Genomic DNA, 23,091 nt, shown 5'->3' on the forward strand with positions numbered 1-23,091 from the left:
GTTTCTTATTCAGAAGGTCTGGTGTGGGGCCTGAGAATATGCATTTCTCACAAGTTCCCAGGGAATGCTGGTTTGAGGGCCATACTTTGAGAACCACTGATATAGAGGATGGGGTGGAGAAGAATGGGTAGCAGTGAGAATATTAAGGAAGCTACTGAAATTGCTCAGGTGAGCGGTGATGGAGGCAGACGCAGGGCAGGGGCTCACATTTTAGATCTGGGTGCTGCTAACTTCAGGGTCTTATTGGTGAGATTTCAGGCATGGTCCTAAGCCCACGTGGGGAAGGGAGGCTGTTTCTGGGGATAGATCAGCCAGTCGGTCAGAACCGTCTCCACCCCCGACCTGGGAGGACCAGACCCACACTTGGTAATGACCTTCAGAAAGCACAACAGAGACAAGGGGCCCAGGTTTGTCATTTAATGCCCAATCATCACAACACGTGGAGGTTTACATGGTGCTCGTCAAGGCAGGACGCAGGGCAAAACCAGAAACCCGGCCAGAGGTGAGTGACCCGAATGGAATCCCAGCACAGAGACCAGGGTCCCTCTAGACACATGTGCCACATACAAGGCTTCAGCACTTACCCAGGAGCCAGCAGGCTGGCTGGGCTTCTGCTCACCGAGGGTCCCCATGGTAGGCTAGGGTCCTAGGATGAGGTGGGGACCTCAGGACACAGTGATGAGAACCAGAAAGCTGCTTGCAAACAACCCCAAAAGTCTTTCACTTCAAGTGCTTTAAGCCACACAATGCTTGGACGCAGGAGCACCCAAACTCTTTCACTAAAAACTAAACACGGCGCAGAACTGAGGCTGAACACCTGGAAAGAGGAAATAAAGTCAAAACCACACTACAGCCAGTTTTAACACGCTCCGCCATCCCCCTCTTCTTCCCTGTAGCCGCACTGCTCAGACCACAGCGTGGCTGTGGAGGAGAGATGCTACTCTGGTTTTAAGAAATCTCTTTGAATCTCCAACTCTACTGAACAATTTAGTGCTACTGGGTTCCCGGGAGTCCCTGAGCCTTTGATGCCCCTGGGGACACGAGTGACGGGGTGGGGTGGGGGGCTGCCAGAGCGGCTGGGAAATTTCCTGGCAGAAATAATTTATCTCAGAAAGAAACTGGCTTTTCTTCTACCCTGGTTTTAAAGTTTACCTGGGCCCTGAAGGGAATTCCACTCAAAATGTTTCTTAAAGTACTTGACGGAACTTGGGAGGTTTCAGGCATCACCGGGAAGAAAGAGGCACAAGCTTGTTTCCTACACCAAGCCTGAGGCTTGGCCTGGGTGGTCCCGCCGCTGGGCCAGGACAGGTGTGGAGGGGACAGGACGGCGGGAGTGCCAGCTGCTCTGGATATAGGTCATGGGTCCAAGGGACAGCCTCTCTGTCCAGCCCTTTGGCTGGGCTTTGGGGATGAGCTTCAATTCTGGCTGGACTTCACTATTAAATTCATTTCCCTTTTCTATGATTTAATTCTAGGAGAAAGCTCTAGAGAGAGCCCAAGGCATGGAAGTCAGACAGCTCTGTCCTCAGATATGGCGCATGGCTAGATGGCGGCCCAGCAGAGAGCTCACAACAGCTATGCCATCTCCAGCCCCACCCGCCCCAAACCAGATCCCAGGCAGCACCCCTTCCCCCCACCCAAGGGCCAAGGTGGTCCCTTGGCCCTAGGCATGCTGGGCTTCAAAATTGCCTTCTGATGAGACCCCTGTGAGTATTTAGAGAATAGAGACCAAAGTCACCTCTGTAAAGCATAAAAAACTAGCCCTGTTTATAGAGCAGGGTATCTGTGACCATTCCTGAGAGGGCACTAACTTGGGGACCCAGGAAGTTGAGCAAATGACAAGGCCTGACTGTCCCCAGCTGGGCATTAGCTCACATTGGACCCCACCCCCAAAGAAGCCTGCCTTCCAAACTTCAGAAGCCAGTAGGTCAGCTCAGGAGCAATCTCATGGAGCCAACTTCATATTTGAAACCAACTTAATGCTACAAACTTAAAAAAATAAAAGTGCTGCCCAGCTGAGCCCCTGAGGAAACCTAGCTCCCTGAGGGTGGGCGGTGGGTCTCTCAGACCACCACCCCCGGCTGCCTCTCTCAGGAAGGCACAGCCTTGGCTCAGTCCAGAGCACCCCCCCCACCCCAAGTTGGGAGGGGGAGGAGAGTTGACTGCCCCATACCCAGCTGGGCTACGGGGACAATGTGGGATGGTCAAGCCTCTGGGGGATGCGGTGAGGTCAAAAGACCTTCTTAGGACCCCAAGCCTGAAGAGGTAACATGAGCCCGTCTCCCCATTAGCTGCCAACGTCTGGTCTGCAATGAAGACTCTTCCCTGTCACCCCTGCAGCATCCTGTGACAAAAGGAGCCAACATGCCATCAAGCCGTGGTCACTTCTGTCCCTGGGGGTCTCTGTGACAGCTGGGGGGAAGGGGAGGTCCTTAAAGAATCACCCCCTTCAACAGATGCGGCAAAAAAAAATCCTTCTAGGGAAGGGGAGGACGATACCAGCAGCTACCAGCAGAGGTGCTTTCTGGCAGTTTCTTAGTTCATTCGTACCCTTGTCCATAGTGGGGCTGTCTCTGCCGCCCAGGTCCTCAGTGTAAAACAGCCCCTGTCCCAGCAAGAGGCAACAACGGAGGAAAGGTGCCCACAGCAGCGGACAGCTGCTTCCACGTTTGTGCCCCAGTTTCCCCAAGACCTCTTCTCGGCTGACTCCCTGGAACCAGCTCTGGGACAGAGGAGACCAGGAATCCTGCAGCCCCCGCTCGAGAGAATTAGGAGGCTGAAGTGCAACTGGCATTCCAGCAGACTGGATGGCCCCTGAGGCCCAGTCCCCACTGCTGGGGGGAGTCAGGGAGTTGGCCTGGGCCCCTGCAAGCCCCGGCCTGCCCTTGGACCTGTCTGAGGAGACGTCTTCCTAGGAACTAGAACAACCTCCCTGCTAAAACTCAGGGAAGGCAAACAAACAAAACTCAACCTGAAATAAATACAAAGGCATTAAGTGCTTCTTGATAAACAGAGGGTCCTAACTGCCCCTCTAAAGGCAGTTGCAGGGCCTCTCCTTGGACCTGGTCACCTCCCCTGTGGCCCTTCACATGAGAGGTCGGAGGTCAGAAGACTGGCTGGGTCTTCCCAGGCCCAGTTTCCATGAAGAAGGACAGGACCCAACCCCTGACAGGCTCCTCCCCCGTATCCTCCACGTTCCCCCGACAGCGTTGGCCGGCAGGTGGTAGGTAGGAAAGGAAAAGGGGGGACCCCCATACCCTGAGGGCAGCACCTCGTGTCACATCCTGTGCAGGCAGAGGGCCTGTCAGTCTGCCTGTGAGGAGGTGGAGACTGGCGGGGTTGCCGGGGGGCAGGCAGGGGCCATTCAGTTAATCAGCAGGTCCCCGAGGTCATAGGTGTCGAAGAGGTCACTGATGCCCTCCCCGCCGTCCAGGCCCCACAGGTAGTCGTCCTGGTCCAAGGGCGGGGAGAAGCTGATCAGAGGGGAGCCGCACGGCGGTGTCGGGGACAGGAGCTGGTCTTCGGTCTGCTGCAGGAGTGGGTGTGACGGCTCCAGCATGCTGTCGGTGGCCTCCAGCGGGACAAGGGACGGCGGGAGTGGCGGCAGGACCTGCTGGGACATCAGCGCTGGTGCTGGAGACAAATCGACAAGGGTCATGCCTGATGCTGGTGCCCGAAAGCCTCTGGTCAGACCTCCGAGAACAAAAACAGCCTCTGGTCTCTCCTACCCTGGCTCACGCCTGACAGCACAGGACACCCTGCCCTTTCCCGCCCCAGCTCCAGCAGCCTCCCTCCTTCACCCACACTCTCTCCCCTCCCCTCTCCTGTCTCCACACCCACCCCCAGCTTCTGCAGTCACCCTACCCCCTTTCACCATCAAGGTCCTGGCCCCTGAAGTCACTGTCTCTTTCTCCTGCATCATCAATTCCTCTCACTCTCCTAGATCATTCCTGTCAACACACAGACATCCTCTAATAACTCTTATCTTTATTATGTTTTTTTGGCCGCACCACGCAGCATGAGGGATCTTAGTTCCCCGACCAGGGATCGAACCCACGCCCCTTGCGTTGGAAGCGCGGAGTCTTAACCACGGGACCGCCAGGGAAGTCCCTAATAGCTCTGATCTTTAAAGAGCATCCTCCCCTGACCTCACGACTCTCTCCAATTACCAGCCCACTGTACTGCTCCCTTTCACAGTGAAGTTTCTTAAGAGTTACCCGTGCTCACTCCCTACTTCCCCACCACTATTCACGCTTCAACCCACTCCGACCTGGGGTCTGTCTGAACCAGCGCTAAATGTTGCTAAACCCAGGGGTCAGCTCTCTGGCCTCATCCCATGTGACATCCAGCAGAATCTGATGCAGTCATTGGTACTAGATTCTCCTGGTTTTCTTCCTACCTCTTTGGCTGCTTCTTCTTGGTCTCCTTTCCTGGATCCTCCTCCTCTTCTCAACTTCTAAACCCTGAAGCCCAGGGGCTCCATCCTCCGATTCTTCTCTCCTCTGGCTGCACTCCTCGCCAGGTGATCTCAGCCGGCCCCATGGCTTTAAATCCGTCTCCAGATCTACTGCTCCCAAATGGATGCCTCTGGCACAGACCCCACCCACCGGCTCTGGGCTCCTGCTACATCTCTACTTGATGGCTACACTAGGTCAGAACTCAGCATGTCAAAACCAAACTCCCGGTCTTCCCCCAAACCTGAGTCTTCCCCCATTGTATTTAATGAACCCCCGCCCACTCAGCTGCTTAGGCCAGAAGGCCCAAGAATCACCTGTAATCCTGCCATTTCCCCGCATCCGACCCAGCAGCAAGTTCAGTCACCTCCACAACCAAATCAACCCTCTAAGCTGCCCATCTCTCTTCAGTCCCGCTGCTGTGATCTGTGGCTCGCCCCTTCCTCTCACCCAGGCCCCTGCAGAAGCCTTCTCACCAGTCACCTTGCTTCGACTCTTGGCCCTTGCAGTCTGTGCTCTGACTTAAAAATGGCTTAGAGGGACTTCCCTGGCGGTCCAGTGGTTAAGACCCCGCGCTTCCAATGCAGGGGGCACGGGTTCGATCCCTGGTCGGGGAATAAGATCCCACGTGCCAAGTGGCGCAGCCAAAAAAAAAATGTGGCTTAGAATAAAATCCAAGTTCCCACCAGGACTGAGCAGGCCTGGCGTGACTTGGTCCCGGCCTCCCTTTCTGCTGCCTCTCCCGCCTCCCTCCCATAGCTGACACTCACCTCTCCAGACACACCGGCCATCACCTACTCTTCAGCACACCAGCTCATTTCCATTTAGAGGTAAGGACGTGATTCCCTATGCAGGCACGTGGAGCAGGGCACCGGAAATCCCCTGCCAAATATACCCTGATGCCCAGAATCTCACCATCTGAGTCGTTCCTTACCAACCAAGCATTGCTTTGAAAATACAACCATGTCAGTGTGCCAGACCACCTGATCAACCTTGAGCTAGCTGTGTAACTTTGGGCAAGTGACAACGTTCATAGGTCTCCGTTTCCTCACCCCTAAAATGGGGATGATGATTATACCTGCCTCGGGTTGTTGAGAGGCTTAAATGGTAAGTGCAGATAAAGAACAGCTGGTCTGCAGGCTGCCCTTCTTAAAAACAAAAATAGCTCCCATTTCCCAAGGGCTTACTCCCGTCAGCTCTGATCTCAAGGAGAGGCCTGTTTCACCTACTTGGACACTCCAGAAGCCCCAGGGGGAGGCACTGTTGTTATGTCTATTTACAGATGAGGAAACTGAAGCTCAAAGAAGCCAATTAAATGTAGTATTTGAATGAAAAAAAATCAAATGTTTGTTTAGCACATTGCAGAGGCCTGCGCCTGTTAGAGTACAAGGCCTGGCTTGGGAGTGAGGAAGAGGTTGGGGGCTCAGTCCTCAGCCCCTCACCAGCTACAGGACCCGGCACCTCAGTTTTCCCAGCAGGAAAAATAAGGACCCACCACCCTGAGTTGTGGAAGCAGTAACTGAGCTATCACATGTGAGAGCCTCTACCTCAGGTCCGACCCCTTCCACCCATCCATCCATCCATCCTCTCTCTCTCCCTCTTTCTCTGTCTCACTGTTTATCACATCCAGAAGAGAACTGCTCTTTGTAACATCTGTGCCTCCACTGCACCCTGAATGGCTCATATTCACTTAAATATCTCCAAACCCACACATAATAGGTGTCCAGTTCACATAAGCTTTTAAAAAGTCACATTCACGCTGTATCATCACCTGAAACGCACTCAATAATCACGAGGGAGTTTTAGTGTCCCCCTTTTTGGAGACGTGGGAACAGAGGCTCGGAGGGGTTAAAGTGACTCCCCCACAGTCACCCCATCATAGGAGGTGAGATGCAGACTCACACCCGAGTGTCCCAGCTTCAGCTCCTGTGCCCTCAGCCACATGTAGGTTTAAGTCAGAAAGTCACAGCCCGGAGGGATGTTCAATGACTCAGGTTCAGATTCGTCCCATTACAGGTGAGGGAAACGAGGTCCCCAAGCAAGAATGATTCCCCTGGTGGCGCCAGAACTAGGACGGGAACCTGGGTCCTAAGACTGTAGTGGCCTCCTCTTTGGACCAGGCCCTTGGTGCTTGTATCTCAGAATGACCCTGCTTCAGGCCAGAACGTGGAGCACGTGCGAGTGCATGTGTGTGTGTGTACACCTTCTAGAAAACTTCCTCCTGCTCTTTTCAGCAGGGACATCACTAAGAGACCACGTGGCAAGGGTGAAGAGGGGCAGCAAGGGCATGGGCCCTGGCACAGAGCTGACTTCTGGGCTGGCCCCTCCATCTACTGTTCCGTAAGCCTCTATCTAAGCTTTTCGGGCCTCAGCCTCTTGACTTGTACAACTGAGGTAAAATCCTTGTCCTTGCTTATGCGGTAGGGTCCTCCACCTCTGCCCAAGGTCTCAGATGACAACTGAAGGTTCTAACTCTGGAGAGCCGTGCACATGTTGACAGTGGAGCGAGAAAGCAGAGCGCGGGAGGAGGAGGGAGAACAGGGTGGGGCACAGGTCTGGACTGGGAGATAGGCACTGGGAGGTTCCCAAAGGGACAGATGGTCGGTTCAGGGAGAGCCCTGGTCCTGGGACCAGGCTGGAACACAGGAGAGATCGCTAGAGAAGAACTGGGAGTCTGGGCTCTTGTCTGAGCTCTGCCACTAACTTGCTGTGTGACCTTAGGAAAGTTACTTGCCCTCTCTGGGCCTCAGTTTATTCATGTGTAAAATGAAGTGTTGAGTTAAATCAGGGGTCAACAAACTTCTGTAAAGGGCTAGATAGTATTTTAGGCTTTGCAGGACACGTACGGTCTCTGTCACACAGTCACTTGCCCTACGCCGAGCCCCCAACTCTTTAAAAATGTGAAAACCATTCTTAGCTCATGGGTCATATAAAAACAGGCCAGATTTGGCCTGCAGGCAATAGTTTTATTAACCCTTGAGTTAAAGAAATGGAATCCAATCTGGGTTCTGTGGATACCTGCCTCCACCACCACACACACAAAAAGCCTCTTCCACCAGACCAGTTCTAGCTCTGCATTTGTTTAAACACTAGCGTTCTACTTAGGGGAATTCTGCTGCTAAGAAAACAAAAGCGGAACACTGGCCTACATGGCCTCGAAGGAGCCTACCGATCTAACCTGATCTCAGTAAAGGGCAAAAAACATTCTGGGGGAGGGGCCTTCATAGGCTCCCATTTCTACTCCTGCCCAACTCCCAGTCTCCCTGGGGAGACCTCGGGGACTCTCCCACCTCTTTCCTCCTTGGCAACGGCCTCATACTACTTCCTGCCAGGCATAGACAGCTTTTAGCTCTACCACCCACCTCCCAGCCACCGTCCTTCCTTGATTTGTTCTGTGCCTCGTGGAGAGAGCCCTGGGCTAGAGTGTGGAGACCAAGGTTCAAGACACAGCTCTGCTGCCTCCCAGCTAGGAGGCCTTGGGCAGCTCACATCACCTCTGTTTCAGTTTATCTATCTCTAAACTGGGAACAATAAAACCTACCTCAAGAACCGCTGTGAGGAGTAATGTGATAATGGATGTACCTGGTACACAGCCGTGGTTAAAACACCTTAGTTATTATCTCCTAAGAAAGTGCTGAGCCTTCCTCAGAAAATCTATAGTTTCCATTTACTACGGGCTTATTGAGTGTCAGGAGCTCTGCCGTTAGGAGCTGTTACAGAAGTAGCAGTACTAGTGGCAGTGGCCGTAATAATGATAATAATAGCTAACAGTTATTGCCAGGCACCGTGCTAAATGCTTTACCTATATTAACTCATTTAATGTTCACAAACTATGAAGTAGATACTATGCCCAAATTACAGATGAGGAAATTAAGGCAAAGAGAGGTAAAGTAACTTGTCCAAGATCATACAGCTGGTAAGTGGAAGAGGTGGGATTCAAACCCAGGCGCCCCTCTGCCCAGAGCAGCAACAATCTCCGCACTGAGACAAGGAACGTGCATGTGCTTTATAAAGTGTAAAGGGCAATGCACACATGTGTGGGTGAAGGACTGTATCCCCTGCTGCTGGGTAGAAGGTAGGTACCCAACAAATGCTGACACGGAAGAGGGAAACTCTAAGGCTGGTCCCTCTCGGCATCCCTTGTCCCTCTGGACAGAGGGTCTCACCTGAGGATGCCGTGGATTCCGTGATTCCAGGGTTGATGCTGCTGCTGGGCTGGGTGGCGTCAGGGCTGGGACTGAGGGCGGAGGTGGAGGGGAGGGGCTCCTTGGCAGGACTGTTGGGCTCCTGCACCTCTTCTGGGCACAGGTAGACTTCGATGGGGCCCTGCGTGCTCTTCAGATATATCTGCAGGTTCTCCTGGAGAAGGAAGAGAAGCCAGGTCATGGCTCTGGGCAGCTGGACTTACTCATGGCTCAGTGGGTATGGACGGACACATGAGGCTCCCACCGTCCATATAAGCACGCTCGGCTCCTGAGCTGGGTGCTGGACCTGCCCCACGTGGTCTGTGGTAGACATCTGCCTGGCCCCGAGACCCCCTTCTTTTAGGGAGAGTGCCTTGATTTTCCTTTGGGAAATCACTCCTCCCCCACTCTCAGGCCTGAGCTGGTATCATAAAAGCTATCTTTGCCACGGCAAGGGGAGAGCCCACCTGGGAACGGAGTTGGCACAGAAAATGGCAGAGTGAGATGGAGAGTGTGAGGCCGACTTTACGACACGGTTTGAGCCTCTGCATCCAGCCTTGCCAGCAATCCCCAAATCTCCCCCTGGACCTGTCACTTGGTTCCCCCCGGGTCCCCCTCACTTAAGCCAGTTGGACTTGGCTTTCTGTTATTTGTAACCAAGAGACCGATACTTGGCTTTCCTGCCCTTGCCTCCTGCTTACCTCGTACCCGCAGCTTGAGCCACAACCGGCAACGCACATGCTGCTGCCGATCGCATTCAGGTGTCTACACCTGCGCCCAGGCAGTCCCTCTGCCTGCCCCTACGGGCCTTATATAGCTTAATGTTTGTCCACTAAACAAATTATTTCTGGAGCCCTTATCAGACTCTGGGCTGGGGGTACCACATGGGTGGAACACGGCTTTGTGGAGGTTACACTCTAACAGATGAAGCAGAACATAATTATGTAATCACCAATATATCCCGGCAAATGGAGGTTAAGTGCGATGGAAAAGAACACGTGGTTATGAAGTCTGGAGGTAATCAGGGAAGGCTTCTTGAGGAGGTGATGTTCAAGTTGCGACCTGTAGGATGAATAGCAGTAAACCAGGCAGAGAGAGGGAAGAGCATTTCGGCTGGAGGGAATAGCGTGTGAGAAGGTCTTGTACTGAGGTCGAGCTTAGTGTGGTGGGGAAACGGCAGGCAGGTCAGTGTGGCTGAAGTAAAGACAGAACGGGGTCAGCATGCGAGAGGAGGTGGGTGAGGTCAGAGCACAGACAGCCTCATAGGGAGTGTAAGAATTCTGGTCTTTAAACTAGGTTAACATGGAAGGATTGCTGTGAGTACTGACACTGCTGTGTGTGAGTGCACGTGCGCGGGAATGCAGGGGCTGGTGGGATGCGGAGAGGAACCAGGAACAGAGATTTTCTCAGGCTGGTACCTAATGCCTGATACCCTTTCCAGCTTCCGCCACTTCTGCCCCAGCTCGGAGACCATCAGTCTTGCCATGGCCACCAGCATGGACCAGGGAAGCTTGGGACTAGGCAGTGCCAGGAACGGAACCTGCAGAGCTGTCTGGAATGTTCCTAACCCTGCTCTCCACTAAATGCTTCCCCTCTCACCTCGCTCCTGTCAGGCACTTCCAGTCTCGTCTGCGGAGGGGCCTTGACAGCGATCACCGTCTGCTCCTTAAAGTTGCCCACAGCACGGATGTCCTGGTAAGTCACGTAGGCCAGTGTAGGGGCAGGAGAGTCAAGAGAAGTGACTGTCTGGTCAAAATTAAAACTCCCGGCCTGCCCGGAAGGGATCTAACCCACCTCTCAAAGACTCTGAACACCCCAAAACTGTAACCTGTTCTTTTAATCTCATAAGCTACCTTGGACCCCTTTAGAAATGGGGGTATGAATCATTAAAAAAAATGCTGCCTTATATCAGCTTTTTACATAAAGACTTCATCTGCCAAGCTAGATTTTTAGCTCTGAGAGGTCAGGAAGACATGTCTTATTTCTTTTTATTTCTCACAATGCCTACTATCCTTCCAGAAATACAAGGTCAGATCCAAATACCAATTAGATGGTCCAACCATTTGGAAAAAGTATATGTAAAGCCATATGCAAAGTCTATGCTCTCTGACCTCATTGTTTCAATCCTAGGAATCTAACCTAGGGAAATAAGTAAAAAACCTGGGAAAAGTTTCTACCTATGAAGATATTTGGGACTTCCCTGTTGGCACAGTGGTTAAGAATCTTTCTGCCAATGCAGGGGACACGGGTTCGAGCCCTGGTCCGGGAAGATCCCACATGCTGCGGAGCAACTAAGCCCGTGCACCACAACTACTGAGCCTGCGCTCTAGAGCCCGCAAGCCACAGCTACTGAAGCCTGCACACCCTAGAGCCCGAGTGCCGCAACTACTGAGCCCGCGTGCCACAACTACTGAGCCCATGTGCTGCAACTACTGAAGCCCGCATGCTTAGAGCCTGTGCTCTGCAACAAGAGAAGCCACTGCAATGAGAAGCCCGGGCACCGCAACAAAGACCCAATGCAGCCAAAAAATAAAAAAATAAAAATAAATAAAGATACTCATCACAATGTCGCTTTATAAAACAGAAATCTAGAATTGATCTAAATGCCCATTCTAGGCCTATCAACAAACCATAGTGGTCTGAGTAGGACATTCTCAAACCATTTAAATATTCCCTGGCGGTCCAGTGGTTAGGACTCTGCACTTCCACTGCAGGAGGCACGGGTTCGATCCCTGGTCGGGGAAGTAAGATCCTGCAAGCTGTGCGGTGTGGCAAAACAAAAAAAAACAAACAAAAATATATATGACGTTAAACCATATGAAACTGCTGTTTTTATAGGAAAAAAAAAAAAAGGTCCAATATCAGCAATTTCATGTGGATCAACCAAATAGTTAGGAAGGATATGTAACAACATAAAAACCACCTATGGTAGTATACTAAGTGGAGAAAAGCAGAATATAAAACGTTGTGTACAGCAGGTACACACAGTATTTAAATAACACACACCCTGTGTATAGCTAAGGAATGATGGCTGTGTTAGGGTGGCAGCTCTTTTTTCTTTTCTCCATTTTCCAGATTTACAGAAATGTACTTGTCTTATTTTTATAATGAGAAAGTAACTTCAAGAGACCCAAGAGGTGGACTTCCCTGCTGGCGCAGTGGTTGAGAATCTGCCTGCCAATGCAGGGGACACGGGTTCGAGCCCTGGTCTGGGAAGATCCCACATGCCGCAGAGCAACTGGGCCCGTGCGCCACAACTACTGAGCCTGCGCGTCTGGAGCCTGTGCTCCGCAACAAGAGAGGCCGTGATAGTGAGAGGCCCGTGCACCGCGATGAAGAGTGGCCCCCGCTCGCCGCAACTAGAGAAAGCCCTCGCACAGAAACGAAGACCCAACACAGTCAAAAATAAATAAATAAATAAAAAAAAAAAAAAAAAAAAGAGACCCAAGAGGAAAAGCCACTGAGGAAGGAAGACACAGATATGCCAGACCCCTAGGGTGGATCAGTCCCTGCAGGGAGGTACTGCCTCAACTCTGGGTAGTTATGAGCAGGCAACAGGCCCCCTGCTCCCGGACCCCTTCCCCCCAACCAAAGAGGATATCTCTTGTTGGCCTTGTCCTCCGTCAGGTGCTTGAAGTTCAGAGAGCAGCTCTGGATGAGCTGGTCCAAGGCCTGCTCCATGCTCATTAGCTCCTTCAACTCCTGCCCCAGCTGCTGCTGCTTCCCAGGCCGGGTGGGGTCTTCAAACAGTCCTCTGCCTCTGGGGACAGAGCAGTCCCCCAGTGTCAGTCTCAGTCTACATCCAGGGACCCCAACCCCAGGGCTGCTGTGCAAAGCTGCACAGACGGTGTGGGCAAAACTCCAGGAAGAGGCCATTCACATGGTCTATGATGGTGCCTCCTGGCTTGTACAAATCAGTGGTCCTGCCTAGCTCCCAGGGAGCTGCCAGGGATTGGAACTTGATGTTTGGGGGTTGGGCTAGGGAAAAGAAACAAGTCAGGGCCTGACACCACTTTTGGGGGGCTTTCAACTCTACCCACCCTACTCCCCCAAATGGCAGGGAGCTGGAGTGACCTCACTCCTGACTTCTCTGCCTGCGTTCTCTTAGAGTTCATGCTAGGGGTTGCAGGTCTGTTCTTTAAGACCTTACAGAAGTGAGGAACAGAGTCTGTAGTACTTATATCTCAGCTGGAAGGAGTCTGGGTTACTACTGCGCAGATCCCAGAGGACTTTCCTAAGTTAGAAGAGGGCAATATTGAGACCCCTGACTAAAGAGGATCTGGGGTCCTCTTAGCCTTTACACGTCCTATAAATCATTCTCTGACCCTGCCATGCTCTCCTAATACTACTTCAGCATATACACCTGCTCTTCCATCCCCCTCTTAAATACATTGGCTCCACCCGCAGCGTGTAAGCTTACTGGATGTTGCCCTTGATTTCCCCCGCCAGCACTTGTGCCCATTGGATGTTGCTCTCAGGCCCGCCCCCTACGTTCACAACCTCAGGATATTGCCCCTGGCTCCGCCCACAGCACGCGCACTCATTGGTGCCATCGGCCCCAGCCCAGGCACTCACACCCACTGGATGTTGTTCTTGGCCTTCTTGCGGATGAGCTGGATGCCCTCCAGCACATTGGTTATGTCGTAGATGCGCCGCTTCTGCACGTCCAGCACCTCAGCCGCCCAGTTAAGGTCCAGGACCCCATCCTCAGACTCGCTCAGGAGGTAAATGAATTTCTTGGTGAGCAGCCCCAGCGACGTGTCATAGCGAGTCTTCTCCCCAGGCGACTTGGGGGCTGACGAGGAAAGGGGCTCAGCCACTGCTCAGAGAGGGCCCCCTGGGGAACTTCCTCCATTGACCTGGACCCACTTTCCAGTTTACACCCTCCATGTAAGCACCCACTTTCCAGTTTACAGAGCACTGGGAGGGAGGGGGGTCATTCACCACCATTGTTCAAACAGGGAATCTGATAACTAGAGAGGCAAAGTGACTTGCTTAAGGTTTCACAATCGGGGGCAGCGTCGGGGCTGGAAACCAAATATTCTAACTCTTGGTTCGCACCTTTCCACCAAAGCTCAGGGCAGCCATACCGCCACCACCACTAACAACAACAAATGCTTACTGTGTGCAGCTCACTGTTCTAAGCACTTTCCATATACAACAAATTTAATCCTTAACAGCACCCTATAAGTTTGTTGTATAACCATCCCCATTTTACAGGTGAGAATACTGAGGCACAGACAGATTAAGTAACTTGCTCAATTCACTCAGCTAGAAAGTGGCAAAGCTGGGACTTAAATCCAGGCAGTCTGGCTCCAGAGTCTCCCTTCCTAACCTTTACCCTATCATGCCAGTTATGTCAGGAATTTGGAATTAGGGTAGGGAGGGAATGACAAGAACATGTTTATAGACTTGTTTTTTCCTTCCCTTCCAGTTTTATTGAGATATAATTGACATACAGCACTGACATACAGACTTGCTCTTTCTTTCTATGTGTCATGCAATGATTATCTGAGAGGAATCAGTCCTATTATGTCACATGTGGCAGGTTCATGAAAAAGGTCCCTTTCTTAATGAGGTCGATGTCACAAGACCACATCTCAGCTGCAGCATCTTAAACCACAAGAAGACTTTTGCAATCTAGTGACTTGCAAGTCATATAGCAAGTTAATGGCTAAACTAGTTCTGGAAACTGAATTTTAGAGAGTCTCAGATTCCTCTAGAAGGGGACTTTAGAACCCCTTAATAGATAGACAGCAAGTATTTGGCACACAGACAGTGTTGTCAATTTTTGCATTCATGGCAGATATTACTAACTGATAGTGCACTTGGGATCCTTCAATAAAGAGCTCTGGGCAGCCTCTACTAATCCGTTGGAGACGAAACTTTCTTGCTATTCCTGATCTAGCTGTGCCTTGCTTTACAGATGAGACAGCTAAGATTCACAGAAGAGGAGTGACCAGTCAGGTCAGAACAGAGTCCTGACTAGACCCTCAAGCTTACCACCCAATAACATACCTTCTTTATTAGGTCTCTTTCCCCCCAAATTAGAATTCCTCCCTAACACAGTTGCTTAAACTCCCTCTCAAACCAGAATATTGACTGAAAATATCAAGAGGCAGAAACTGGGCTCTGGTCCTGACTCCACTGACGAGCAGTGTGACCTTGGGTAAGTCACTGAAACTCTGAGTCTCCAGTTGCCTCATCAGTAAAAGGGGGATAATCCACCTGCCTGGCAGGATCCAGTGAGAAGGCACAGGAAACTGCTGTGTAAACCAGAAAGTGTGCTACAAATATTAGCCCTGGTGATTTGGGCAGGGCTGCTGCCCTCTGCCCCTGCCCACCCCACCCCACCTCCAGTCTCCTGAGCCTGCCCTTAGATACCCCATCGGCGTGGCTTACTTTTGGGGCTGGGGAGGCCATCCACTCTAATGCACTTCCGCTTGGGAGTCCGGAATTCAGGGACCACAGGCCTCCCGATCCCCTCCAGGTCCAGCTTCCTTTTGGCCTTGGGGAGAGAGAGGGGAGAGAGGCAGAGTTTGAGAATCATTCGTCCTTTAGCTTTTCCCCGACTTGGGGCCGAAGCACTGAGGCCACCAGCAGCCACCGCCTGCCTCAATTTGCCACCAGTCCTGGGTGAAAAAAATCACTGGACCTGGTAAGGAAATATCAGTGACCTGAAAAATGAGCTTTCAGGGGAAGGAAGTCCTATTTCTGAGGGGCACACAACACTCCCATCTTCCGAGGCCCAGGCGCTTGAGGCTACCAAAGCCAGTCTGGGTTTTAATACAGGGTTCCTCAATAACTGGACCCGACACCCGCCTCTCTACCCCCCTCCCCCAGGATGATACAGGGAGGAAGGAGAGGGGAGGGCCTAAAGCACACCAGGCTGGGGAGAGCCCCCGCACCTCCACTGCAGAAGCAGCTGGCTCAGCCAGACTGAGTGCCCATCACAGCCTCACAGCTGGCCCTTATCAGGGCGGGGCTGGGCATCCGCCCAGGCCCAGGGGACTTCCTGGCTCAGTGCCACACCCCAGGGAGGTGTCCACATCGGGAAGCAGTGCAAACATCCCCCACCCCCCTGTTTGGGCTCCAGCTCAAGGGCCCCAGGGCCTCCTGAATAGACTCTATTTGCCATTCTTTCTTTGCCGAGAGGGGCAGACAATGAATCCTTCCCCTGTGTCTTAAGGACAAGCAGCTGAGGTCCCCCTGCTCCCCCTCCCTGTTCCCGCCAAGCTTGGGAAACACCTGCTGGGGAAATCAAACCACAGACCCATCTGCTCCTCTCCACTCCACTGCCACCCGGCCTCAATTACGCCCAGAAGCTGGGCTGGCCCGGAAGGGGCCTCCCTCCTTGTTAGGGCTGGGCAGAGGCAGGGCTGGGGCACTGGGACACAGGTCAGAGATCCAGGCGTGAGTCTCCCTGCTCCTTCACGGGCTCGCTGTGTGACTTGAGGAAATGCTCCACATCTAGGAGCCTCAGTTTCCTCCTCTGTAAAAGGGGGTAGAAAATACCTGCCAGGGGCTGTTGTAAGGATTCAAGGAGATAACTTTTGTAAAGCACTCAACCTGTGGCTCAGCATTCAGTAGGCGTTCAGGAAATGCAGAGTCCCTTCCCTAAAATCCAAACTCGGCCTCTTCCTAGACAAACTATTCTGGGGGTCACTGAGCCCATTTCCTTCTTCTTCCCTTCCTCCAGTCACCCAGACACCCCTACCTTAGTTGGGACAGAGAGGTCTATTTTAACTTTTGATGGTGAGGTCATGCTCGGCAGGGCTGAGACTTCTAACTGCTGCTGAGCACAGGTGGGCTGACATGCGTGGGAGGTGGTGATGGCTCTTCCTGCTGTCAGCTCCCTTCCCCCTTATCGTGCCTCCTCCAGGAAGTCTTCCTGGACTGATTTGAGGAGCCCTGCTCCTCGGTTGGAGGAGCCTGGATAAGAGGATCCTCTCCTCCACCTCCACCCAGGCCTGGACATGATCCAAACACCGCATCTCCCTGCTCATTCCTCTTTAAGTCCTTCTGGAAAATATTCCTTTTCTAACCTCCCAGCCGGTGAGATGCTAGATTCTAGGGAAAGTGACCTGCTCTAGTCCCATCTTGTTTAGAGGAAAAGTCCTAATCATTCACTGAGACCTTCCACCGGCCCTAGACCAAGCCCCAATGTTCATCACCTCACTGAATCTTCCCAACGCCACGAACACCCATTTTACAGCTGAAGCAACTGAGACCTGGTGAGCCCAGGACAAGGAGAGGAAGGGAAGTCAGGCTGAGTTCTACCTGAGGCAGAGGTGGCAGCCCAGAGTCTCCCCAGCCCCACTCACCTCCCTCACCTGACGGAAGCCAGCCCCTGCTGAGTTCACAGAACACACCAGGAAGAACCTCACTACCTGCAGAGTGGGGAGGAGGGGAGGACCTTGAACAGAGAACCTGCGCAGGGCCTATCACATGCTCATCAGTCCTAACTCAGTACTGCACTCTCTCTTGGTGGATGAGAAATGGAGACTCATAGAGGTTAAGCCACGTGCCCAAGGCCACACAGACAAAGAGCAAAGCCAGAGTTTGAACCCAGGTCTGTCTGACTCCAAAACCAGGTATCAGGCTGTTCAGCGCCATCCCGTACACGTTGCCCCAGAACTTGCTGAAATTTGAGCCAAGGCCTGGTTATGTCTACCTGCCCCCATCACTTTACTTCACACAGACACACACACACTGGCCCCCTCCCTTTTCTTCCTCTCCTTCACCCTTATCCTACACTCTCAGGGTCCCTAAGCAGCAAACTGTCCCCCACCTGAGGACATCTCTCTGACACCTCTGAGCACTGCCCAGAGAAAAGCCAGCTCATCATGGATGGGCCTGAGCCTGCAGAACAGAAGTGGCAGAGGACAAGCCCAGGAGGACAAGGACCAAGGAGAGGCTGAGCACAGGCCTTGGAGTCAGAGCCGCCTGGGTTCCCATCCAGGCTGGGTGAGCTGGGCAAGTCCGCTGACCTCTTGAGCTGCACCTGTAAAAGGGGGCTGCTCTGCTCCTCCCTCCTGGAGGATTCAGTGAGGGGGCAGCAAAGCGCTTGCTCACGCGGGGGAGCTGCGATCACTAATGCACCAGGGCCACCAGCGAGGGGGAGGTTCAGGGCTGAGCTGAAAAACATCCGGGGATGTGCTGAGGGCAAAGGCCAGCTTGGCTCCAACCTGACCCTCTTAGGCAGCCCCTTTGGCTGTTTCTTAAAGGCCTGGTTAAGATTCAAGCCCACCATGCCAACCCCGAGGGAGAAGAACGAAGCTCCTTCCTCAGGCAGCTCTAGAAGTGAGAGGGCCAGAGACCCCAGACACCACCCCCTTGCAGGCAGCCAGGTGAGGTAACCGGGGCTCAGAGGCGGGGAAGTGACTTGCCGGAAATCACACAGGGAGTGGAGCCAGGTCTCTCCTAAGCCCCAAGCCCTGAGTTAGACGGTGGGGGTAGGAGCCAGTGGAAGGAGTTGAGAGCCTTGCTTCCAGATCCCCGCTCTGCCTCGCGGCGGCCTGGGAGGGACTCGCTGCCTTGCCTCCCTAAGCCTACATTTCCTCATCTGACCCGCCTTGTACGGTTGTTCATTAAAATGTTCATTTTCTTCCCTGGTTCTCAGAGGAAATTTGGAAAAGACAGACAAATGAAAAGAAAAGGAGAACTCTGCAGAATCCCACCCTCTTCACAGGTTCCTGCAGGAATGACACAGGGTGAGGCCGTGTGCCCGGCTGGGGCCGGAGCATCCCACCCACGCCTCCTCCAGAGGTGGTGGAAAGAGCTCTAGTCAGGGAATGAGGAGACCTGGGTTCCCGCCTTCATTCTGCCGTTGATCTTGGTCGCCGTCCCTGGGCAGTGCCTAAGGTCCCTTTAAACAGCAGTTCCCCAACAAATCCTGCTCACCCTGCACTTTGCAGCCTGGGCACAAAGCAAGTGGCCACACCCAGGGTTGGGTTTGGAGCTGCTCCAGGTCACACCCTGTTAAAATGAGTAAGCAGGGGGCCAAGGCCTGCCCACCGGGTTTTGGGGCACAGGGCAGCCGGGGACTGACAGGAAAGGGGGCTCTGGGCCCCAGAGGCCTTTAGGGTGGTCTGATGCAAAGAGATGCTCCCACGTCTTGGCTTAGGACTTGGACAAGTGACTTCACGTCTCTGCTCAGGTTCCTCATCTGTAAGATGCCTCATCCCGGGCATCTTGGCATCTTGACCAAGATAAGGAATGTGAAGAGTGCCAAGCAGTGCCTGGCACACGAGAGGCATTCAGTAAAAGAGCCATTCTTGCTGTGATCACTCAGCCCCTCCGGGAGGGAGGTACAGACAGATGCACTCAGCTCCTCTGGGAGGGAAGCAGTTCAAAACCACAGCTGTTACTGAAACTCTGCCGGGTCTCCTGAAAGCAGCTGGCCAGAGGAGAGACTGGGCCCACCACTGAGCGCCCTCCCTGGGGGTACCCAGCTCCTAAATCAGGTGGTACTGGGGAAAGTCAAGGCTGCAGAGAAGAGACTAATGATAACCTGCCTTGTGGGTCATTATCTCCCTATATGATCTTGGACAGTTCACATCCCCTCTCTGAGCCTCAGTTTCCCCCTGCAACATGGAGCTACTAAAACCATCTACTTCATAGGGTACAAAACTATTTTAGACTGTAAAATGCTGAACTAAAGATCGGTAAAAACTCCCGGTTATCTTTGGCTGCTTGACTTGTAAAATAGGAATAGCAGTCCTGCCACCTTCCTCCTAGTTGGAAATAATGTACAGGAAGGGGTTCTGAAAGTTTAAAGCCTTGAGCATTGACACAGCAGGATTCCAGTAGCAGGGAGTGGGGCTCTGCCTGCAGCCAGCAGTGGCTGGAGGCCAAGCCTGCTGATTGACACAGGTCAGATCAGTGCCTCTAGGGCAGAGGGGGTGGTCTTCTCCCTGTACTTGAACTTAACTCACCACTCACAACAAAGCCAACCTACAACATCCCCATCTCCCCTTCCTGGATCCTGCTTCCAAAACCCAGGACCTGGAAGAGACTTGAGATTAGTTAGTCCCACAGCTACTTCGTGCACACACACATTTTCAAGACAAGGAAATGGCTCAGACCAGGGCCAAGACTTGTCCAAGGACATGCAGTGAATTAGCGGCAATCAGGACCAGAAATCAGGCTCCCTAACTATCACCCCCACCTCCCAGGGCTCTTCCCACTCCACCCCACCCTATGGTTGTTTCGATTCTCATGGGCTCCAGGGATTCCACTCCCAAAAAACACACCCTGTGCCTGGTGCCACCACATTTTGGGCCCTCCCTGGCAACGGTCCTGCGGCTTTGAGAAAAGAACAGTCAATCTGAACAGGAACCTCAGAGGGCTGCCCCCACCTTGCACCTGCTACTAGCTGTCTGGGACAGAAGACTGGGCCTGGGGGAGGACCTAGGGCAGAAAATTGGGAAAGAGTTGGCTGGATGGAAAATTAGGAGTCTCAGCCAAACTGGACCTGAGAGACCTCCCCCTATTTTAAAGCTCCCATGGTATCCCCAGGCTCAGTTCTGTGCTTGGACAATAGCAGGTGCCCAGTACTGGTTTCTGGGCCAAACAATGAATGAAAGAATGAATGAATGACAGCAAATTGACTCCGTAGACTTCCCCAAGGTCACAGGGTGCACTGGGGGTAGGGCGTTGGGTCTCCACACTCCTGATCCAGCGCTCATTCCATTCCACCCCAGTGGATGAGGTTATTTCATCCCAAGTCTGAAAATGAAAGGCTCTTCTACTTAGATATTGGGGCAATGGGTTGTTCTGGAAGCTGAAAGCTCCCCTTCTCCCTCCCCGGACTCGACCTGCCTCACTCAGACTAGCTCCCAGGCGTCCCGCCCGCCTTTCCCACACCCGTAAAAGCAGAGAGGGAAGAGGTGCGGGGGCGGGGGGTCCCCAGCATTACCGGCAGCCGGCCAGCAGGCACGCATCGCACAGCTTGGCCCTCCGGTCCGTGGGGGGTAGCGTCGAGGCAGGTGCCCGGCGCCGCAGCGGGAGGCACAGTCTGCGGGTACAGCTGGGTGTAGTAGGTGGTGGTGGCCGGGCAGAGCTGAGGGCTGCTGAGGCCGGGCGGCCACAGCTCCGTGGGGCTCATCGTGGGCAGACCCTTGGGGGGCGGCCCCGCGGCCGGAGCCAGGGCCCGCGGCCCTCGCAGCATGGCGAGCGCAGCGCCCCCCTCCCCAGCCGGGCCTGGCGCGCCCGCCGGCACCTGCGGGCTTCGGAGCCCGCGGCGGCTCACACGGCCCGCGGCATGGCGCGGAGGCCGGGCAAGGCCGGACCCTCCCCTCCTGGCCCGCCGCCGAGCCGGGCAGTGCTTGGAGATCGCCGCTTGGAGATCGCCCCGCGCCGCCGGCGGCGGCGGCGGCACGGCCAGGGGATGCCCCGCCGCGAGGGCTGCTGCGACCAGCAAGGGCCCCGCGCCCCCTAAGGCTTCAGCGCCTGGGGTCTGGCCCGCTTCGGGAGGGGTCTCTGGGATGCCCACGGGCTCCGCAGAAACGCGATGTGCTCGGACGGGGGAGGGGGACCGATTGCACCGACTCCCTCTCGCCTCGCTCTCGAGTCCTTGAGCTTTTCTCTGCTTTTTTTTTTTTCTGTTTTTTTTTTTTTTTTTTAGCGCGAAACTGCGTGCCGCGAAATTCGGATCTCCCGCGGAAAATGCCGCGCTTCGGTTGGTCGCTGCAACAGGCACAGGCTCCACCCCCCGGAAGGACCCGTCCCCGAGGCGGTGATTGCAACACGAGCTGGATGCTTAAAGGGGACGCCACAGCTGCTGTGGCCCGGCGCCCGCCCGCGCTGACAGCCAGAGAAACAGACTGGGAGGGTGGTTCCCTCACAGAGCTGAGGCCTGGGCCCGAATTCCCTGGGGGTGGGGGGAACATTTTGGCGCGGAGTCTTGACCTGAGCCCAGACCCAGCAGTACGTTGCCCAGGCCACAGACCTTTTGCTAGTTTGCATTATAGCTCAGCCAACGATAACATATAGGTATTTATACCCTTTTCCCCCCCGCTAAAATGAAAGCCAGGAAACTGTTCTCTTTCTTGGCAAAGGGGCTGAGGGACGGAGCCTAACGTTTATACCTCTTCATAGGGGGATACTAACATCAACTGAGTGCCCACAGTATGCTTAGCACTCTGGAGATGATTACGTCTTATTTAATTTGATCCAACAGTCGTCAGAAGAGGAATGATGATCTTCGTGGTAAAGATGGACAGTCTGAGAGGCTAGGTAACTTGCCCAGGGTCACACAGAGAGATTCGCTGATTTGAGATCTGGCAGTTCAGTCTGGGACAGGCCCGGTCCTGAGCCCTTGCTTGTTCCAATAAGAGGCTCCTTCCCTGCTCTCCCAAGCTCTGCCCCTTGCAGGCTTGGGTGGGGGTCCAGAGTGCACAGTTCTGATTTGTTCACAGTTGTATTCCCAGAGCCCAACACTCAGTAAATATTTGAACATCTCCAGGTTTCTCCTCAACAATCCTTTTGTCACAGGTCTTCCCTCCCTCATTGCCGATAATCCATTTACATTCCTCATCTCTCCAGCTTAGAGAGGTCAAGGCTCAGAGAAGTGACCTTGGCTAGTGGGTGGCAGAGCTGCTAAAAGCTGCTTCTTAATTCCAGGTCTGCTGATTCCTGCCTGGTGCTGTGTGATTTTTATGCAAGGCTGAGCCTGGCATTCAGAGCACTTCCAGAGTCAGTCCCCAGCTTAACACCTGATCCTCAGATCTGGAGGATGAGGTGGCAATAATGCATAGTGGTGAAGAGCCCAGACCTTGAAGTAGACAGCCCTGGGTTCAAACCCAGGCCTGGCCACTTTACTGTGTGACCCCAGGGAAGTTTTGTAAACTCTCTGAGCTTGGTTTTCTTATCCCTTACCACTCACTTCATAAGGTTGTGGGGAAATCTCATGAGATAATGCATGTAAAGCACTCAGCACAGAGTGTGGTTCATAAGGAACCCCAAGAAATGGCAGCTGTGGTTACATCTCTGGCCTTATCTCCAGTACACAGACCCCTTTACTCCTGTCTACACATTTCACTGGTCTTTCGTGGCCCAGTTTATTTATTTATTATTATTATTATTTTATTTGAAAGAAAACAGACTTTATTGCCCAGCAATTAAAACCATTTGAACATGTATTTTTCTACATAACTTCTTGTGAGGTGATCAGTGTTCACTAAAATATTAATTTTCATCATTTGCTTCAATTCATGTCTTCTTGACCAATTCTTCATTTTTCTTTCCAAAATACTGTATGCCACACCTTTCAGGCAATGAAGAATTTTTAAACACCACAGCCAAGGACTTGAACTTTCATCTGCAAGTCCCTATACGCTTATTACATGCAGTTGTGCTCCCAGTGGTTTTCTCACAGCCATCGTCTACAACAAGTTTTTGGAAAACACTTATCATGACAACCTTCATTCACCTTCAACTCATAGGCTCTG

The 23,091-nt window shown here is 53.1% G+C and overlaps 1 protein-coding gene across 1 annotated transcript; it reads right to left on the reverse strand.

Annotated features, from left to right (window-relative positions):
* Nucleotides 1-2,551: 2,551 nt before the first annotated feature.
* E2F2 (E2F transcription factor 2) lies at nt 2,552-20,810 on the reverse strand. Its single transcript, XM_059895600.1, has 7 exons — nt 20,559-20,810; nt 15,041-15,146; nt 13,214-13,433; nt 12,240-12,398; nt 10,238-10,352; nt 8,621-8,813; nt 2,552-3,633 (listed from the first exon to the last, which is right to left on the reverse strand). The coding sequence occupies exons 1-7, from the start codon at nt 20,808-20,810 to the stop codon at nt 3,365-3,367; spliced, it is 1,314 nt and encodes a 437-aa protein (XP_059751583.1). The 3' UTR covers nt 2,552-3,364.
* Nucleotides 20,811-23,091: the final 2,281 nt, after the last annotated feature.

The sequence above is a fragment of the Balaenoptera ricei genome, chromosome 1 (assembly GCF_028023285.1).
Source record: "Balaenoptera ricei isolate mBalRic1 chromosome 1, mBalRic1.hap2, whole genome shotgun sequence".
Taxonomy (NCBI): Eukaryota; Metazoa; Chordata; class Mammalia; order Artiodactyla; family Balaenopteridae; genus Balaenoptera; species Balaenoptera ricei.